Here is a 16,849-nt window from a genome sequence, read left to right on the forward strand (position 1 = left end):
ACTCACCCCACCCCAACTCACAAATGATTGGATTAAGCTCTCAGCAAAGAAGAGACGGATGAAAACTAATAATTTCTCCATGAGCAGTTTAAAATAATGTGGAGGGAGAGAAAGAGAGAGAGAGAGAGAGAGAGAAAGAGAGAGAGAGAGAAAGAGAGAGAGAATTTTTTTGAATTTTTAAACAAAACTTTATTGGGCAAACAGCATTGCAAACAGTGTTTTACACATTATTCAAAACAACGAGAAACAAAACATCAAAAACTAAAAACTAAATCATCATCATCCTCAACTGAGCACACAGCTTTTTCGCAGCACCACTGCGCAACAAAAGTATTTAAGTCATCCATTGCTTTATAAAAACAAAAATCAAGTGACACTCTCGACATCATCAGATTCCTTAAAACAGGTACCACATGACAATCTGACATTTGATGCATTTTGTTTTTCCTACTCAAGTATATGGCAAGCTTTGCTTGCCCTACAATAAAGTTGATCAGCTGACATTTAGCTCTTCGCTTCTGACTATAAGGGAAACCAAGTACAAAACTCTGCTTTGAGCACACCACCCCTAAAGGGTTAAGTAAACAGTTAAGAAAAACAAACATAGGCATTAGTCTGGTACACTCCATAAAGCAGTGAAAGATAGTTTCCCTTTCGTTACAGTATGGACACTTGTCATTCACATCAGGATTCATTACTGCCGTAACAGCATTAACTGCTATGGCCCCATGCAATATCCTCCATTGAAGATCCCCTGTCCTTTTGGTCAAAGGTGGCTTATAGAAAACTCTCCAAACAGGCCTAGTTTTTCCATCAATCCCCAACTTCTCCCTCCATACCGTATCAGTGCGACCCTTTAGATGATTTTTGTTTAAGGTTTTCACCATGACCTTGTACACTGCCTTCCCATCTGCAGTGGCCAAATTCAGGTTATCAATTCCCAGATTTAGCAGGGGACTAGTGAAACCAGGCTCCAGCCAATCTGTAATTAGGACAAAATCAGGAAAAGGATCATTGTCATTTGGCAACATGTTACCTGAACAGTAACCCTCTAAAAGGGCTCCCTCTCCAACATTCAAAAACCCCAGCAGTTTCGCCAGTACTCTGCTTGCATACCTCAAAGACCTCACCCCTAAAGCAGAGGCCAAGGCCCTGGCATTCTTTAAATCATTCCCAGCTTTTTCAACAACATTTCGCAATTGAAAACAGTTACAAGCACACAGAATATTCGTCAGTCCTGGGGTATCTTCCCCACACAAGTCAAACCGAGCTCCAAGCGTAACAGGTTCTTCCAGCAACCAGTGTAGTGATGTTGCTGGTGCTGACCAGCGTTGCCTAAAGAGTCCAAAGACCTTGAAGCAGCTTTGATAGAAAGATGACAGCTCATTCAGGTCGAGTCTCTTATGGTCCATCAAGAACAGTGCATTGTCTATCATCATTCCATTCACCCTGCGTAGCATTGCCAGGGCGAGAGGTCTCCAGACCAGATCCCCCGGCCCCCGCAAAAGTTTCTGGACAAACTGAAGACGGTAAGTCGCTTGTCTGCTGATTAGGTTGATGAGACCCTGTCCGCCCTCATCCTTGGGCAGGAAGAGCACACTCTGAGGGACCCAGTGAAGCTTATCCCAGAAGAAGTCCACTAAGTGTCTTTGAATTTGGGCCAAAAGCCCAGCAGGGGGGTCCACACAGGCAAGCTTGTGCCACAGGGAAGAGGCCACCAGGTTGTTTATTATTAGTGTCCGCCCCCTATATGACAGTTGAGGCAGGATCCACCTCCATTTTTCGAGACGACCCAGGACCTTCTCCACAATACAATCCCAATTCCTCCTTAGAAAAACATCATTACCCAAATACACACCAAGATACTTTAACCCATCCCTTCTCCATACCAGCCCACCAGGTAATCTGGGAGGCTGCCCACCCCAGTTCCCCATTAGCAAAGCTTCACTTTTAGCCCAGTTTACAGCAGCTGATGAAAACTTTTTAAAATCATGTACAATACATTCAAGTTTATCAATATCCTCATTTCCATTCACAACAACAACTAAATCATCTGCATATGCAGACAGACACAGTTTGCTATTGCAATGAGGTATTGAAAGACCTTCTAACTCAGTTCGAAGCTTATGGAGTAATGGCTCTATAGCAAGAGAGTACAGCATCCCCGACATGGCACACCCCTGTCTGATTCCCCTGCTTACTTTAAAGGGAGCACTCAACCCCCCATTGATTTTCAACACACTTTCAATGTCTCTGTACATGGTCTCAATCATGGCCCTGAATCCAGGACCAAAACCAAAGGCTTCAAGAGTTTGCCAAAGAAAAGAATGTTCAACCCTATCAAAGGCTTTCTGCTGGTCTAGAGATATAAGACCCGCCTTGATGCCAGTTAAGCGTGAAAAGTCCAGGAGGTCACGTATTAGCGCAACATTATCAAAAATTGATCTTTGAGGTATGCAGTAAGTCTGATCAATATGAATTACTTGACCAATTACATTACGCATTCTTGTAGCCAGGGTTTTAGACAAAATTTTGAAGTCAACACACAAAAGTGAGACGGGCCGCCAGTTCCCTATGTTTCGTAAATCCCCCTTCTTAGGTAGCAGGGCAATGGCAGCTCTTCTACAACTTAATGGCAATAACCCCTTTTCAAGACTATTTATCAGCACCTCTAAAAGGTCCTGCCCAATTAGCCCCCAGTATGCTTTATAGAACTCCACAGGCAGACCGTCAATCCCAGCCGATCGTCCCCCTTCCATCCTCATGAGTGCAGAATGGAGCTCACCTAGGGTCAATGGCTCTTCCAGCTTTGTAGCAGACTCATCTTCTACCTTTGGTAGATCATCATAATAAGTGCTAGCTACGGCCTCCATGTCAGTAAGTTCACATTTAAACAAATCAGCATAGAAACCAACAGCTCTCTTGCGAATTTCGGCTGGCTCAGTGAGCTCTTGTCCATTTTCTGAGAGCAGACAGTGGATCAGTTTACTCTGTCCATTCTTTCTTTCTAGACTAAAGAAGAACTTTGAGGGTGCATCCATCTGTGTTGCATTCTGAAATCTTGAACGTACAAGAGCCCCTTGGGCCCTGACATTTAATAAATCATCAAGCATTTTCTTCTTACACCTGAGAGCATTAATATGTTCCTCATTATAAGAGGATGCCGCTAAGTCTTGTAGGCCTAGAATTTCCCTCTCAAGAGCTCTTATTGACTGGGAAACTCCTTTTGTCACATTTAGAGTGTACTGCTGACAAAGCTGCTTAATTAAGACTTTTCCACAGTCCCACCACAGTTGCAGGGAGGAGTATGTACTTTTTTGCCTTTTAAAGTTCTCCCAAAATAAAGTGAAAAATCCTGAAAAACGTTTGTCCTCTACAAGAGTAGTGTTGAAATGCCAATAGGCACTGCGAGGCTTAATAGGTGTTAGACTTAAACAGCAGATAACTGCGCTGTGATCCGAGAAACTAACTGGGAAAATTCTACAGGACTTTAAAGAGCTAATCTGGTGGCTAAAGACATAGACTCTATCCAACCTTGCCAGGGACATGTGATTTTCTCTGCATTGTGTCCATGTAAACTGTTTTATGTCTGGGTGAAGATTCCTCCAAACATCACAGAGGTCATGAGCTTCAATTATCTGTTTGAGAGCCTTCTTAGAAGCAGAATGTGGCTCCAGATGATTCCTGTCCAAGTAATCATTCTCAGTACAATTAAAATCACCAGCTAAAAATAGCAAGCAATCAGCATTTAACTTACTCAGAGAGTCACCAACTGTGTTAAGAAACAAAAGCCTGTTTGCCCCTACTGTGGGCGCATATATATTCAAAAAAGACATGGTAGTATCCTCAAACTTTGCCACAACCTTTAGGCATTGTCCTCTGACAATCTCCTCTACTTCAAAGTGAAGTGGCATGAAATGTTTAGAAAATAGAATGGCCACACCGCCACTCGACGAAGATTTGTGACTTAAAACAGACAAACCATCCCACTCCCTTTTCCAATCGATTTCATTTTTTCCATCGCTGTGCGTTTCCTGCGCAAACAGCACGTCTATGCGCTTTAATCTCATTAGTTCGTAAAGCAACATCCTCTTTTTTATGTCCCTTGCACCATTTACATTAATAGTACTAAAAGAAAAAGTCCTCATCTTGACTGGTAAATTGTGCTCAAAGCATTAGGGACAAAAACAAAAAAATAAATAACTAAATCAGCTGGCAACATTTGCGTTACGCAGCTCCTTCCGTACTTCACTGACTCTTTGTCGAAGCCGATAGCACTCTGGTTTAGGGATCTCACCCTCTCTCATCCAGAAAGTGCCATCCCTAACAAACTGCTGTTTATTTGGAAAATAGTCCACAACACGAACATCTCTCTGCCCTTTAGTTTTCAGGAGAAAAAGCATAATTTCTTCCGCTGTATAAACCACTGTAGGCACGTCAGTTTGGGAGCACTCCGACCAGCTAGAGTCAGAGGAATAGCCCTCAGCCTCAGACGCGCCTTCAGTGCCACTTTCTCCCTTTTTAACTTTAACTGAATTGTTTTCTCTATCTTTCGATTTTCTTTTGCATGCTGGTTTTTTAAACTCAGTCTCCATTTCAGCGACTTCCTTACTTATCATCTCATCGAGAGGATGTGCATTCTGATTCAGACCTGTGTCTGAACCACCTGAAAAAGGTCCAGGTACGGCCTCGGCTGACTCAGGTTTATACACAGGCTTTGACCGGTTAGCCTCCTCCACCCCCGCACCATCCGCCCGTAACCCGGTTTCAACGGGCGTCTCAGGGCTATGCTCTGCGAGAGACGCAGGCACTTCGGCCGCAGGTGTGTCCGACTCTGATGGTTCGGCTGTGGAGGGAGTAGGCACATTAGGACCAGTTATGAGAGTCTCGATAACAGGGGACTCGGTCTCATTGGACTTTGTGGCGGGAGTTTCATCAGCATGTGAATCAGTTGTGGGAGAAATAACAGGGGAATCAGCCGTATTGGACTTTGATGTGGTAGCCTCGCTCGTGCGCTCTGCAGAGTCCGCGGCAGCAGCCACTTCTGCCTGCGCAGTGCTCTGCCCAGCCTGACCTGCGTTCCCACTCCTGTCATTCGTACAGTCCTGCCTCTGGTGTCCGACTTTTCCACATCTGAAGCACTTAATTGACACATTTGAAGTGACATACACAAGGTAGCTGAAACTACCAACAGTAAAATTGAATTTAACATCCAGCTCACTCCGATGACCACTGAGAACCATATAAACCTGCCTACGGAAAGACAGAAGATGCTTCAATTTAGGCGATTTACAGCCAACAGGTAACTTTTTTATCGGCGACACCACTTTTCCAAAACTAGATAACTCCTTAATAATCTGCGCATCACTGAGGAAAGGGGGAACATTAGAAAGAAGTATCTTTCGCGAGGGGCTGCTCAGGGGATGTACAGGAATCAGGGAATCCCTAATTACAACGCCATGCTGGATGGCCAAATCAGCTTTATCAACAGAACTCAAGAAAAGCACAATGGCTTTATTCATGCGTGAACCTGAAAGCACATGCTCATGTCCTACGACTTCACCCACAGCTAAACTACATTCCTCCACTCCGACCTGAGATTCCACTCTAATTCCGTGAGACCTCGTCAAAGACGCCAAAAACTCCATTGTTCACCTACGCGGTGCGGGTGGCAGCTCAGCGAATGCTGAAGCGCACCCCCGCAAGTAACACAAAGCGCAAACTTTTTGACAAATAATTATACTATATACAAACAAATAAAAGGCAACGCACAGAAGATAAAGTTAGAAAAAAAGTCTTAGTCACAGACAGCAGTATCACTCACGCGTCTCCCGCAGCACTCCACTCGCTCGCACATGCGCTCAGAGAGAGAGAGAGAGAGAGAGAGAATCATGCATGGAGAGACAAAATGAGAGATACACAAACAGCCACGGAGAAAGAGTGTGTGTGTGTGTGTGTGTGTGTGTGTGTGTGTGTGTGTGTGTGTGTGTGTGTGTGTGTGTGTGTGTGTGTGTGTGTGTGTGTGTGTGTGTGTGTGGCATAGCAGTAGGATTGTGTGGGGGCTCAGGTGCATTAACCATCTCCCAGAGCTGGGGGGGGGGGGGGGTGTCCTGGTAATAAGGGTAATATTGCTGCTTGGCTCATTTGTTTGCAAAAGACACACACACACACACACACACACACACAGACACACACACACACACACACACAAAAACCTCTCTCTCTTACAGACACACACAAACTTATAAACATTCACACACACACCCACACACACAAAACCTCTCTCTCTTACACACACACACACACACACACACACACACACACACACAAAAGCAGAGACAAAAATATCTCTCTCTCTCAGCATCCCCCATTCCCCTGCCCACCCCACTAAGTGTGAGAGGCTGTGAGTGGGCCATCATTCTTCCAGCTCCTGTGTGAGATGAGTCTCCAGACAGCCATCCCGCTTTTAGCCCTCCTTAAGTAATGCCAGCGGCGAGCCTGCTGGAGCGGGCACAGTAGGGTGGGGCACGGTGGGGTGGGCAGGGTGGGTATGGTTGGCGTGGGTAATGGGCACTGCCGCAGGGCCTCACCACTCCACAGGGAGAGGCTGCACCGTCCGAGAGGCTCGTTTTAGAGTGGCGGACGACAGCAGGTGACTGATAGCAATCCATATTAGTTATTTTTGTCGTGTGTGTGTGTCACTTTGTGACATTTATTATCTCGATTATCTTTCCTCATCTCTCTGGTCTTTGTATGTTTTTTTTTGTCTTTTTTTCTCTCTTTCTCTCTTTGTCCCTCTCTCTCTCTCTTTCTTGCTTTTAGTGTGTGTGTGTGTGAGTTTTTTTTTCTTATTCTCTCTTTCTTTTGGCATTCTCTCTCTCTTTCACATAATATGACATTCTGTGAGCCAATCTCAGTGCAAAAGTGTTACCAATCCGATTTAGTTGTGCATTCCTAACCCCCATCCTCTCATCCTCTCATCCTCTCATCCTCTCATCCCCAGGGCATGCAGGGAGAGAGAGGGACAGCTGGACCACCTGGCCTGAAGGGTGAACAGGTAAGTGATGGAGGGAGAGAGGGATGGCGAGAGAGATGGAGAGAGGGAGGGAGGGAGGGAGACAAGGTAGAGGGAGGGAGGGAGAGGGAGGGAGAGAGGGAGGGAGAGAGGGAGAAAGGGAAGGAGCTGCTACTCTTTTCAGTGGTCGGTACCTATTGGTCGACTGGACATGGAGAATGCCAACCATCATTAAATGTTTTATAAATATATATATATATTATATAAATAATATAAGTTCAGAGAGGAGCACAAAAACTGTCACTTTTGACGAAGAAAATGTCTAACGATGAAATGCTATTGTGTACAACACAAGCAAAAAGATAATGAAAGAGACAGTTTATTACCTTTATTTGTTTTACAACCTTATGCACATCATGTCAATGTCATGAAGTATGCTCGAGTGCTAGAAACTTACTGAATTGATTTTCTGTGGACATATTTTTCCCTGTCTCTGCGTCCATCTATCCACCCATTCATCCATTCATCCATTCATCCGTTTATCTCTTCATCCCTCCTTCTCTAGGGGTCGTCAGGAACTCCTGGATACCCAGGAACCATGGGACCGCCTGGACTTACAGTACGCTCTACGCCTCTCTGTGTTGTGTTGCATGGATGGCTATACGGGTTGCATGTGTTTGTACAGCTTACTTGCGGGTAGTAATATGTTTTTTTGTCTTGATGAAAATGTCATACTTAATGTTACATAGCAGTTGCTAACTTACATGGCATAGCTGCCATGGAGAACCATGGATTTAGCGCAGATATGAAAATTATGTTTATTTTTTTAGTTAAGGTTTGATCTTCGAGATAAATACAGAATGCCAATGTGGTATTGCATGTTATGTTAAATGAGCCATTCATACTGGAGATAAATACAGAACGCCAATGTGGTATTGCATGTTAAGTTAAATGAGCCATTCATACTGGAGATAAATACAGAATGCCAATGTGGTTTTACATGTTGTGTTAAATGAGCCATTCATCCTGGAGAGTTCCTTGATGCAGTGCCCCAGGGGACTGGTGGTCTTGAGGTGATTTTGTGTGGAAATGCGAGCTCTAGGTGGTCTCGAGGTGATTTTGTGTGGAAATGCGAGTGATTTTGTGTGGAAATGCCAGTGATTTTGTGTGGAAATGCGAGCTCTAGGTGGTCTCGAGGTGATTTTGTGTGGAAATGCGAGTGATTTTGTGTGGAAATGCGAGCTCTAGGTTGGCTTTCTCTCGTAGGGACTAAAGGGGGAACGTGGAGGGACCGGCAATAACGGGGAGAAGGGCGAATCGGTGAGCAGAACCACAAACACACTTTGTTGACAAATAAACACTCTGAACTCATGACAAACAAACAGTGCTCCTCAACATGACTTTGCATTTGACCTTGTGTAGCTACCACAAACACCACATCCCTTTAAACATGTAGACAAAGCTTTGTTATTTAGTTACCCCAAAAACCAGATCCCTTTAAACATGTAGACAAAGCTTTGTTATTTAGTTACCCCAAAAACCAGATCCCTTTAAACATGTAGACAAAGCTTTGTTATTTAGTTACCCCAAAAACCAGATCCCTTTAAACATGTAGACAAAGCTTTGTTATTTAGTTACCCCAAAAACCAGATCCCTTTAAACACAAAGTACAGTATCTGTGTGACTGCAAGATTGTGTCTTACAGAAAAATGCTTTTAATGTAGTAGCCTACAAATATGCCCTGTAGATTTTAAAATGACTTTCATCAGTTGCTTCTCAGCTGTCATGTATACCATATTAATGTTCGTCATGCTGCCTTTATTGTCTTTTTTAGTTTGACATGGAGGACTAATATACTCGTTAAATAAACAAGTGCCGTTTTTTCTGCATTATGTACTTTTTTGTTTGTTCACTGTTCTGTTTTTTTCTCTCAATACTTCAGTTCTTTGTTTTTGTTTATTTATTTATTTATGTATTTATTTATTTCCATCAGGGACCACCAGGGACGCCAGGTTACCAGGGGAAACAAGGACTTCCTGTGAGTCACTGTAAATTTAACACTTGTCCTATATATATAGACACGTAGATGCATTTTGTTGATCTTTGTCATCCTTACCATGATATGGTCTCCTCAGGGTTGTGTCTTTATCACACACATACATCATGGAAATGTCACAAATGTATAGCAGCTCTGACAATTACTGAGACATCTCCAGATCAAGTTTAAAACTCTCCCTCAGGCACAAGTAGGCCTATTTCTAACTTGATAAGTAGACTCTTTTGCCGGGTTATGATTGAGCTGAAGAAGTTATATATGCTATCGTGGCGCACAGTACTTTTTAGACTTCAAATAGAAAAGTTCGGAGAAATTAAATACATCAAGCATCAACCATTAACCAATACAGTCATACTGCATACTTGTAATCACAAAGCGCAGAGTCAAATGAATTCAATGAACATTTTAATAGCGTCCCACGAGATCTTGGGATAGCACAGAAACCACTGCTCTAACTCTGCATAGGTTGCAGTATTCTGCGGCGAGAACACTTTGTACGTGCGAGTGAGCTGTGAAAAGCTCATTTCTAAAACGACGAAGTTCAAAAGCGAGCCTTGAAGGAGGCCGATGAGTCAGCAGCACTTTTTATTTTCACAACAAAGGAAGGGGGAAAAAAAGCCCATGGAGGACAGGGGACAGGTGGCAGCCCTCAGGTGCCTGTTTAAAAAGGCCCTTATCTGGCAGCCAGGGCAGGAATTATTCATAACTTGACTTAGTTACAGAATTACAAAAAAAAGAAACGCTATCTATAGCCTACACCTGAGGCTTTAGGGTTTGTAAACAGTATAGGAAAGTGTATGTATGGGCTGACAGAGCTTGTGATAGGAAGCGCATGGAGGCGGATGCCTCTTGTTTCTACCTTTTACAGAAAAGTGAGAAAGTGGAGATAACAGAAAACTTTGGGTTTAAGGGGGTGTTTTGTGTCCTTTTTAGGGGGGTTTGAGAGGTTGTGTTGTGTCCTTCTGAGGGGGGTTGAGGGGAGTTTTGTGTCCTTTCTAGGGGGGTTTGAGAGGTTGTGTTGTGTCCTTCTGAGGGGGGTTGAGGGGAGTTTTGTGTCCTTTTTAGGACATTTGGGGTGTTGTTTTGTGTCCTTTTTGGGTGTTGAGGGGTTGTTTGGTGTCCTTTTTGGGAGTGTTGACAGGTTGTGTTGTGTCCTTATCTCTTGCCAGGGCACCAAGGGTGAGGCTGGCTCTACCGGAGCTGCGGGACCAAAGGGAGAACAGGTATGACTGCACGACGATGACGGAACCGAGGCCCACTTCCCCCAGACGCGTGTTTTGTGTAGCGGCATACGGTCCGCGCTCCATGATAATCATTTGATATTGATGCTACGACGCTGCGTTAATTCTTACAAGGCTCGTTATTCCTCTACGGCTAATTAACGGCGAGCCTCTGCATCATTCCTTCCTTACGGGAGGCTGTTTATCAGTTTACACACCACGTCTCATTGCCGCTCCCCTCCTCCGCTAATTAAGAATCCTTCAATCAAAGGGCGGAGACATTAGCAAACAGCGTGAGAAGTAAACACGGACTGCCAGCCGAGTTAGTGCACAGTGCGGTGCGGCGTGAACAATGGGCCGTGGAAATCACCCTCCCAGATTGAATCACCTCCATTGTTAATGAGACTCAAATGAGCCGAGGGTGTCTGGAAAAACCTCACACAGCCGAGTGGTTTGGGCCTGCTGAAAGAGCAGGTGCTCTAGTCTAGAGGAGCACCAGGACGTTTTTGTGGACAAAAAAACACTCTGAATGCATGAGAAAACAAAAAGTATTCCTCAACATTAGAACTTTGTGTTTTACTGCCTTTGAGAAACAAACTGTTTTCATTACTTTGTGTTTTACTGTCTTTGTTTCTCGGTTTTAGCCTATATGTAGTTGTTTAAATATCTTGCCCCTCTAAATTGTCAACAATGCATACAAACATCTCATACAAAGTGTCAACATACATAGACAAGACAAAGGAGAAATGCTCAACTGTTGTTATATTATTATTATTGTTGTATTATTATTATTATTATTATTATTATATCATATTATCATTATTATATCATATTATTATTATTATATTATATTATTATTGAGGAGATAGTTGTTATTGTAGTTTTTTCTCACAACAAAAACACGGACTGCAAGTTTAATCTGTGCTTGTAAGGGAAGGCAAGGCAAGTTTATTAATATAGCATAATTCATAATTCACAATTCAAAGTGTTTTATGGGCAGATAAAAGAGAATTAAACAGAGATTAAAACATTAAAGTGCATTGTAAAAGGACATAGTAAAGTCCACTGGTTGTACCTCTGCTTCCGGCACCAGCTGAATGTGGCCTGGAGGCCTACCTTCATCTATTCTATAGATTCTATAGGGTGTTTCTGTTTCTCAGCAGACGGGATGCCTGCCCAGAGGATGGCTGAGGGTCAGAGCTTGTGTGATTGCTACGATCTTATAGAACTTTTAAGTCTTCTTACTTGGAATGTTTGGAACAGAAAGATTCCGAACCCAAAGCTCTCGTGTGTTCACGTTGCCAAGGCTGCGTATTTGTTTTGTTTCATCTGGTGTCATGTGGTCTTGTCTGTAATGTTTCCAGATTAGATCATGCGTCCCTCCACAGACACCCGGCCTCACAGAGCTCTTTTCTCTCCGTTTATCTAGGGTTTCACAGGACAACCTGGTTTCCCAGGGCAACAGGTAACACTACACACATGAACTGAAATGCATTCTCACCTCTGTCAGACACTCTGTGTGTGTGTGTGGTCTGTGTATGAAGTGTGTGTGTGTGTGTGTGTATGAAGTGTGTGTGTGTGTGTGTATGAAGTGTGTGTGTGTGTGTGTGTGTGTGTGTGTGGTATGTGTATGAATTGTGTGTGTATGTGTGTGGTATGTATATGGTATCTGCATGGAGTGTGTGTGTGTCTGTGTGTGTATGTGTGTGTGCTTTGTTATAACCATTGATTGTGCTTTCAGGGACCTCCAGGCTTCCCAGGGAAGGCAGGGCCTACGGGGCCAGCAGGACCCAAGGCAGACAAGGCCAGTGCCCAGACTGCTGACGAGACTGATACACACACACACACACACACACACACACACACACACACACACTGGTTCAAGGCCAGTGCCCAGACTGCTGACGAGACTGATACACATGACCTGTTCCATCTTATATTCACACACACTCGTGCACACACAAAATCTCTCCTTCTCTCGGTCTCCAACACACGTACACACACATATACACATGCATAAGTATGCACACACACACACACACACACACATACACATACACACACACACACACACACACACACACACACTCACACTGGTTCTACAAACTAACCTCTCTCTGTGTTTTTCTCCTCTGCAGGGTGACACTGGCCTTCCTGGGCAACAGGGAACAACTGGACCCTCAGGCCGCCAGGGACCCCCAGGCATGATGGTGAGTTAGCCGTTAGCCGTTAGCATAGCTCCAGTGCCACAGTTGGCCCAGGCATGATGGTGAGTTAGCCGTTAGCCGTTAGCATAGCTCCAGTGCCACAGTTGGCCCAGGCATGATGGTGAGTTAGCTGTTAGCAGTTAGCATAGCTCCAGTGCCACAGTTGGCCCAGGCATGATGGTGAGTTAGCTGTTAGCAGTTAGCATAGCTCCAGGCCACAGATGGCCCAGGCATGCCGGTGAGTCAGCGGTTAGCGGTTGCTAGCTGTTAGCATCATGAGTTATTCACACAACTTCGGGTTGCCCCAGCCTTTACAGCAGAATGGAGCCAATAGATGACAGCCTGATCTGTGGTCTGACAGTTATGACAACTGAGTGGGAATTGTGTTGTTTGTCTTTTTCTTTATCCCACCGTGTTCCTGTTTGACCTTTGACCTTGTGCCTGTACAGGGACCCCCAGGTATGGAGGGCGGCGATGGAAAACCTGGGACCACTGGACAGAGAGTAAGTACAACGATGTGTACAGTACACGTGTTTATTTGTTGCAGTATGCTATGTGTACCTGTAATATGAGCAAGGCATCATTTCTCTCTCTCTCTCTCTCTCTCTCTCACTCTTGCTCTCTCTTTCTATCACTCATCTCTCTCTCTCTCTCACTGTTTTTCTTTTTTTCTTTCTCTCACTGCTCTCTCTCTCACTCCCACTCTTTCCCTCCCCCTCTCTCTTTCTCCCCGTGTCTCTCTCTCTCTCTCTCACACTCTCTCTCTCTCTCTCTCTCTCTCTCTCTCTCTCTCTCTCTCTCTCTCACTCACTCCATCCTGTCTCTCTCTATCCTTTAGGGAGATGCTGGCCCTCCTGGTCCCGCCGGTCCCAGAGGAATCCCGGTATGAGCTCGCCACCTTCGCCCCTTTCTTCCTGTTTTCTGTTGCCATGGCAACAGTAATCTGTGCCAACCACGGAGTTCTACATGCTTTTCTGTTCATTTATATCCCTGTGCCACATGTTTAGACAAAACAACCAGCCCTAAAAGCAGCTTAGATGGGCATAAAGCGTCTGAAAACAGAAACGGTACGAGTAAGCAAAGTAGAGACTATTCTATTTCCCCTGTGGCTAGGTGTGTACTGTTGGTCAGGACGTGTTGAGGCCAAGGGATTTATTTGATTTGAATCTGTGAAACGAGTTAAATTGCTTCTACCTGTTCTTACATATCTTAAATTGCTCTGTGAAAATGGCCTGCCCCCTGGGCAGCTGGGAATAGTCAAGTCAGGGAACTGTGATTTAAATTGTTCCTACCGGCTCCAGCTCTTCTTGAAACAGTGTGTTGACCTCATTTGAATTCTTGTCTCTTCCTTCCCGCAGGGTTTCAAAGGCATCAAAGGCCATACGGGCTTCCCTGGACCAAAGGTTTGCTGATCTTTTAAATCGTCAGATTAGGATGATATTCCCATAAAATAATGATAATCACCCTCAGATTATACTGTTTTATTTAGTGATGAATCTCTCTTTACTCCCCCTTGATTTTCTTCCTCCCAACAGGGAGATTGTGGCCCCATGGGTCCGTCCGGGATGGCAGGCAAACCAGGCCTCGAGGTGAGCAGGCTCTATGTGTCTTCCTCCCTGTTTCTCTCTCTCTCTCCCCCTCTCTATCCCCCTCTCTCTCTCTCTCTCCTTCCCTCTCCCCTCTCTCTTCCACTCTCTATCCCCTCTCTATCCCCTATCTCTCTCCTTCTCTCTCCCCCTGTCTCTCTCTATCCCCCTCTCTCGCTCTCCCTCTCTCCCCCTCTCTCCCCCTCTCTATCCCCTCTCTATCCCCCTCTCTCTCTCTCTCTCTATCTCCCTCTCTCCCCCTCTCTCCCTCTCTATCCCCTCTCTCTCCCCTCTCTCTCTCTCCCTCTCTATCCCTCTCTCTCTATCTCTCCCTCTCTCTCCTCCTCTCTAACCTCTCTCTCTCTCCCCCTCTCTCTCTCTCTCTCCTTCTCTCCCCCCCCCCTCCTCTCTCTCTGTTGATAGTTTCTCTGACAGTGGCCCAGTTGAGGTTCCTTTCCCAGATGTATGTCTTACACCCAACCAATTTAAACCTGACAACAGTACAGTCTTTTTTACGGGTTGCAGAAGTTTTATGACAGACAGGAAGAAAGTCTAGGGTTAGGGTTGGGGCTAGTGCAATGCTATTGTCACGAGTGTGCCTTTAAATGTCCTCAGAGGGAGACTTGACACAAAATGGAGAACCCTTCTTTCTTTCCTCCTGAAAGCACTATTTTTACTATTTCAGAAGGGTTTTATTACTTTTATTACTTTGACTCCTTTTATTCATTTTATACCTTTTATACCTTGTATCATGTATTGCTCTTGCTGCTTGCTTTTATTGATTTTATGTAAAGCACTTTGAACTGCAACTCTTGTACGAAATGTGCTATATAAATAAAGTCTTACTTACTTACTTACTTACTTACTTTTATCAGGTAGACAGAATCAGTCTCCTTCATGGAGAGTGTTGTATAAAAGTCCTGTTCCGAAACACAAATCGCAAATCTTTTTCACACAAATGGTGTGTAAACATAGGTTTGTGGTGAGTTGACGATAGCGGTAGCCTGTTGTTTACCTGGTGAAATGGTGTTATGTTCTTGGTGTCGCCTTTAATATGGTGTGAGAGTAGCTGGGCCAGTAAAGGGGTTTTAAACGTCTCCCTCTCTCTCTTTCTCTCTCTCTCTGTCACACACAACACACACACACACACACACACACACACACACACACACAACACACACTCTCTTTCTGTCTCTCTCTAGGGTGATCCTGGCACTCCTGGGCCACAGGGCCCCCCTGGTTCTCCTGGACATCTTGTAAGTACAGGAACAAATTAAAGACCTCTTTTTTCTCCCTCTGCCTCTCTCCCTCTATTCTTTTCTCTCTATATATATGTCTGTGCTGTAGAGGAATTGCCTATTCTCTTGAATTCATCCTCCTGTGTTTATTTTGTTCATCTTTTAGGGGGCTACTGGAGCCACAGGACCACCCGGACCAACTGGCCCTCCAGGAGTGGTGAGACGCCATGCTGTTATCAGTTATAACATCACACTCAGACCCTGCAAACATGACACCATGCTGTTATCAGTAATAACATCACACTCAGACCCTGCAAACATGACGGCATACTGTTATCGGTCATGACATCACACTCAGACCCTGCAAACATGACGGCATACTGTTATCGGTCATGACATCACACTCAGCAGCCAACAGCATGCTCCTATCTTTCTCTCACCGTTGGTTTGATTGCCTGTCTACTAATATGACCTGTCTGTCTCTCTCTTCCTGTCTGTCTGTCTGTCCTCAGGGTGTAAAGGGAGAAAAAGGAGAGCAGGGAGACAGAGGCCTGGGAGGACTTCCTGGATCCCCAGGAGCGCCCGGACACCCAGGAATGATGGTCTGTTCCCACAATGCATCTCTCCACAACATGCAAACGCAAACAATCAACAGTTAAACTCAATGTAGAGCAAGGCATGTTTAACACCATTAGGTGTTGAGTGTGTGTTGATGTGTGTGTGCTGTCTTGCCTCTCTAACTGGTTTATCCTGTTTGCTGTTTTTCCAGGGAGAGTCAGGGAATGATGGAAAAGAAGGAAAAGATGTGAGTACACCCTCTTAGACCATATAGATTATATACAGAGGACCATATAGATTATATTCATAGAGTGGACTATATAGATTATATACATAGAGTGTGGACCATATAGATTATATACAGAGGACCATATAGATTATATGCATAGAGTGGCCCATATAGATTATATACATAGAGTGTGGACCATGTAGGTTATATACATAGAGTGTGGACCATATAGATTATATGCATAGAGTGGACCATATAGATAATATTCATAGAGAGGACCATATAGATTATATACAGAGGACCATATAGATGATATACATAGAGTGGCCCATATAGATTTTGTACTTACAGTGGACTGTATAAATTATATACATAGAGTGGACCATGTAGATTATATACATAGGACCATATAGATTATATACATAGAGTGGACCATATAGGTTATATACATAGAGTGTGGACCATATAGAGCAGTGGTTCTCAAAGTGGGGGGCGCGCCCCCCTGGGGGGGCGCGAACACTCTCCAGGGGGGGCGCGATGTCACAGACGGAGAAAGAAAAAAAAACCGCCGACCTGTCACTGGTTAGTGAAAGCTCCCTCAGTAGCGAAATGCAAGGGGCTGGACTGACCCAAACAAATCAAATACTGTTTTGCTCCTGATCCACCAATCAAAACGGAGTATTATCACTTCAACGCGAGTAGCACCTCCGCTTCCGAGTATAAAAACAAAACGCAGGCAT

At 44.5% G+C, this 16,849-nt stretch overlaps 1 protein-coding gene across 8 annotated transcripts in view; it reads left to right on the top strand.

Annotated features, from left to right (window-relative positions):
* col16a1 (collagen, type XVI, alpha 1) overlaps positions 1-16,849 on the top strand; it is a 77,492-nt gene that overhangs the window by 49,461 nt on the left and 11,182 nt on the right. For 7 of the 8 annotated variants that reach the window (XM_031586320.2, XM_031586321.2, XM_031586324.2 and 4 more), the window contains 16 exons: positions 7,004-7,057; positions 7,581-7,634; positions 8,282-8,335; positions 9,009-9,053; positions 10,241-10,294; positions 11,721-11,756; positions 12,033-12,095; positions 12,430-12,501; positions 12,948-13,001; positions 13,337-13,381; positions 13,857-13,901; positions 14,034-14,087; positions 15,287-15,340; positions 15,489-15,539; positions 15,835-15,924; positions 16,092-16,127. In XM_031586320.2, the coding sequence (XP_031442180.1) occupies positions 7,004-7,057; positions 7,581-7,634; positions 8,282-8,335; positions 9,009-9,053; positions 10,241-10,294; positions 11,721-11,756; positions 12,033-12,095; positions 12,430-12,501; positions 12,948-13,001; positions 13,337-13,381; positions 13,857-13,901; positions 14,034-14,087; positions 15,287-15,340; positions 15,489-15,539; positions 15,835-15,924; positions 16,092-16,127 (861 nt within the window). The remainder of the gene's footprint in view (positions 1-7,003; positions 7,058-7,580; positions 7,635-8,281; positions 8,336-9,008; positions 9,054-10,240; positions 10,295-11,720; positions 11,757-12,032; positions 12,096-12,429; positions 12,502-12,947; positions 13,002-13,336; positions 13,382-13,856; positions 13,902-14,033; positions 14,088-15,286; positions 15,341-15,488; positions 15,540-15,834; positions 15,925-16,091; positions 16,128-16,849) is intronic. The other variant, XM_031586329.2, reaches the window with a different exon arrangement.

The sequence above is a fragment of the Clupea harengus genome, chromosome 19, assembly GCF_900700415.2.
Source record: "Clupea harengus chromosome 19, Ch_v2.0.2, whole genome shotgun sequence".
In the NCBI taxonomy this organism is placed as follows: domain Eukaryota; kingdom Metazoa; phylum Chordata; class Actinopteri; order Clupeiformes; family Clupeidae; genus Clupea; species Clupea harengus.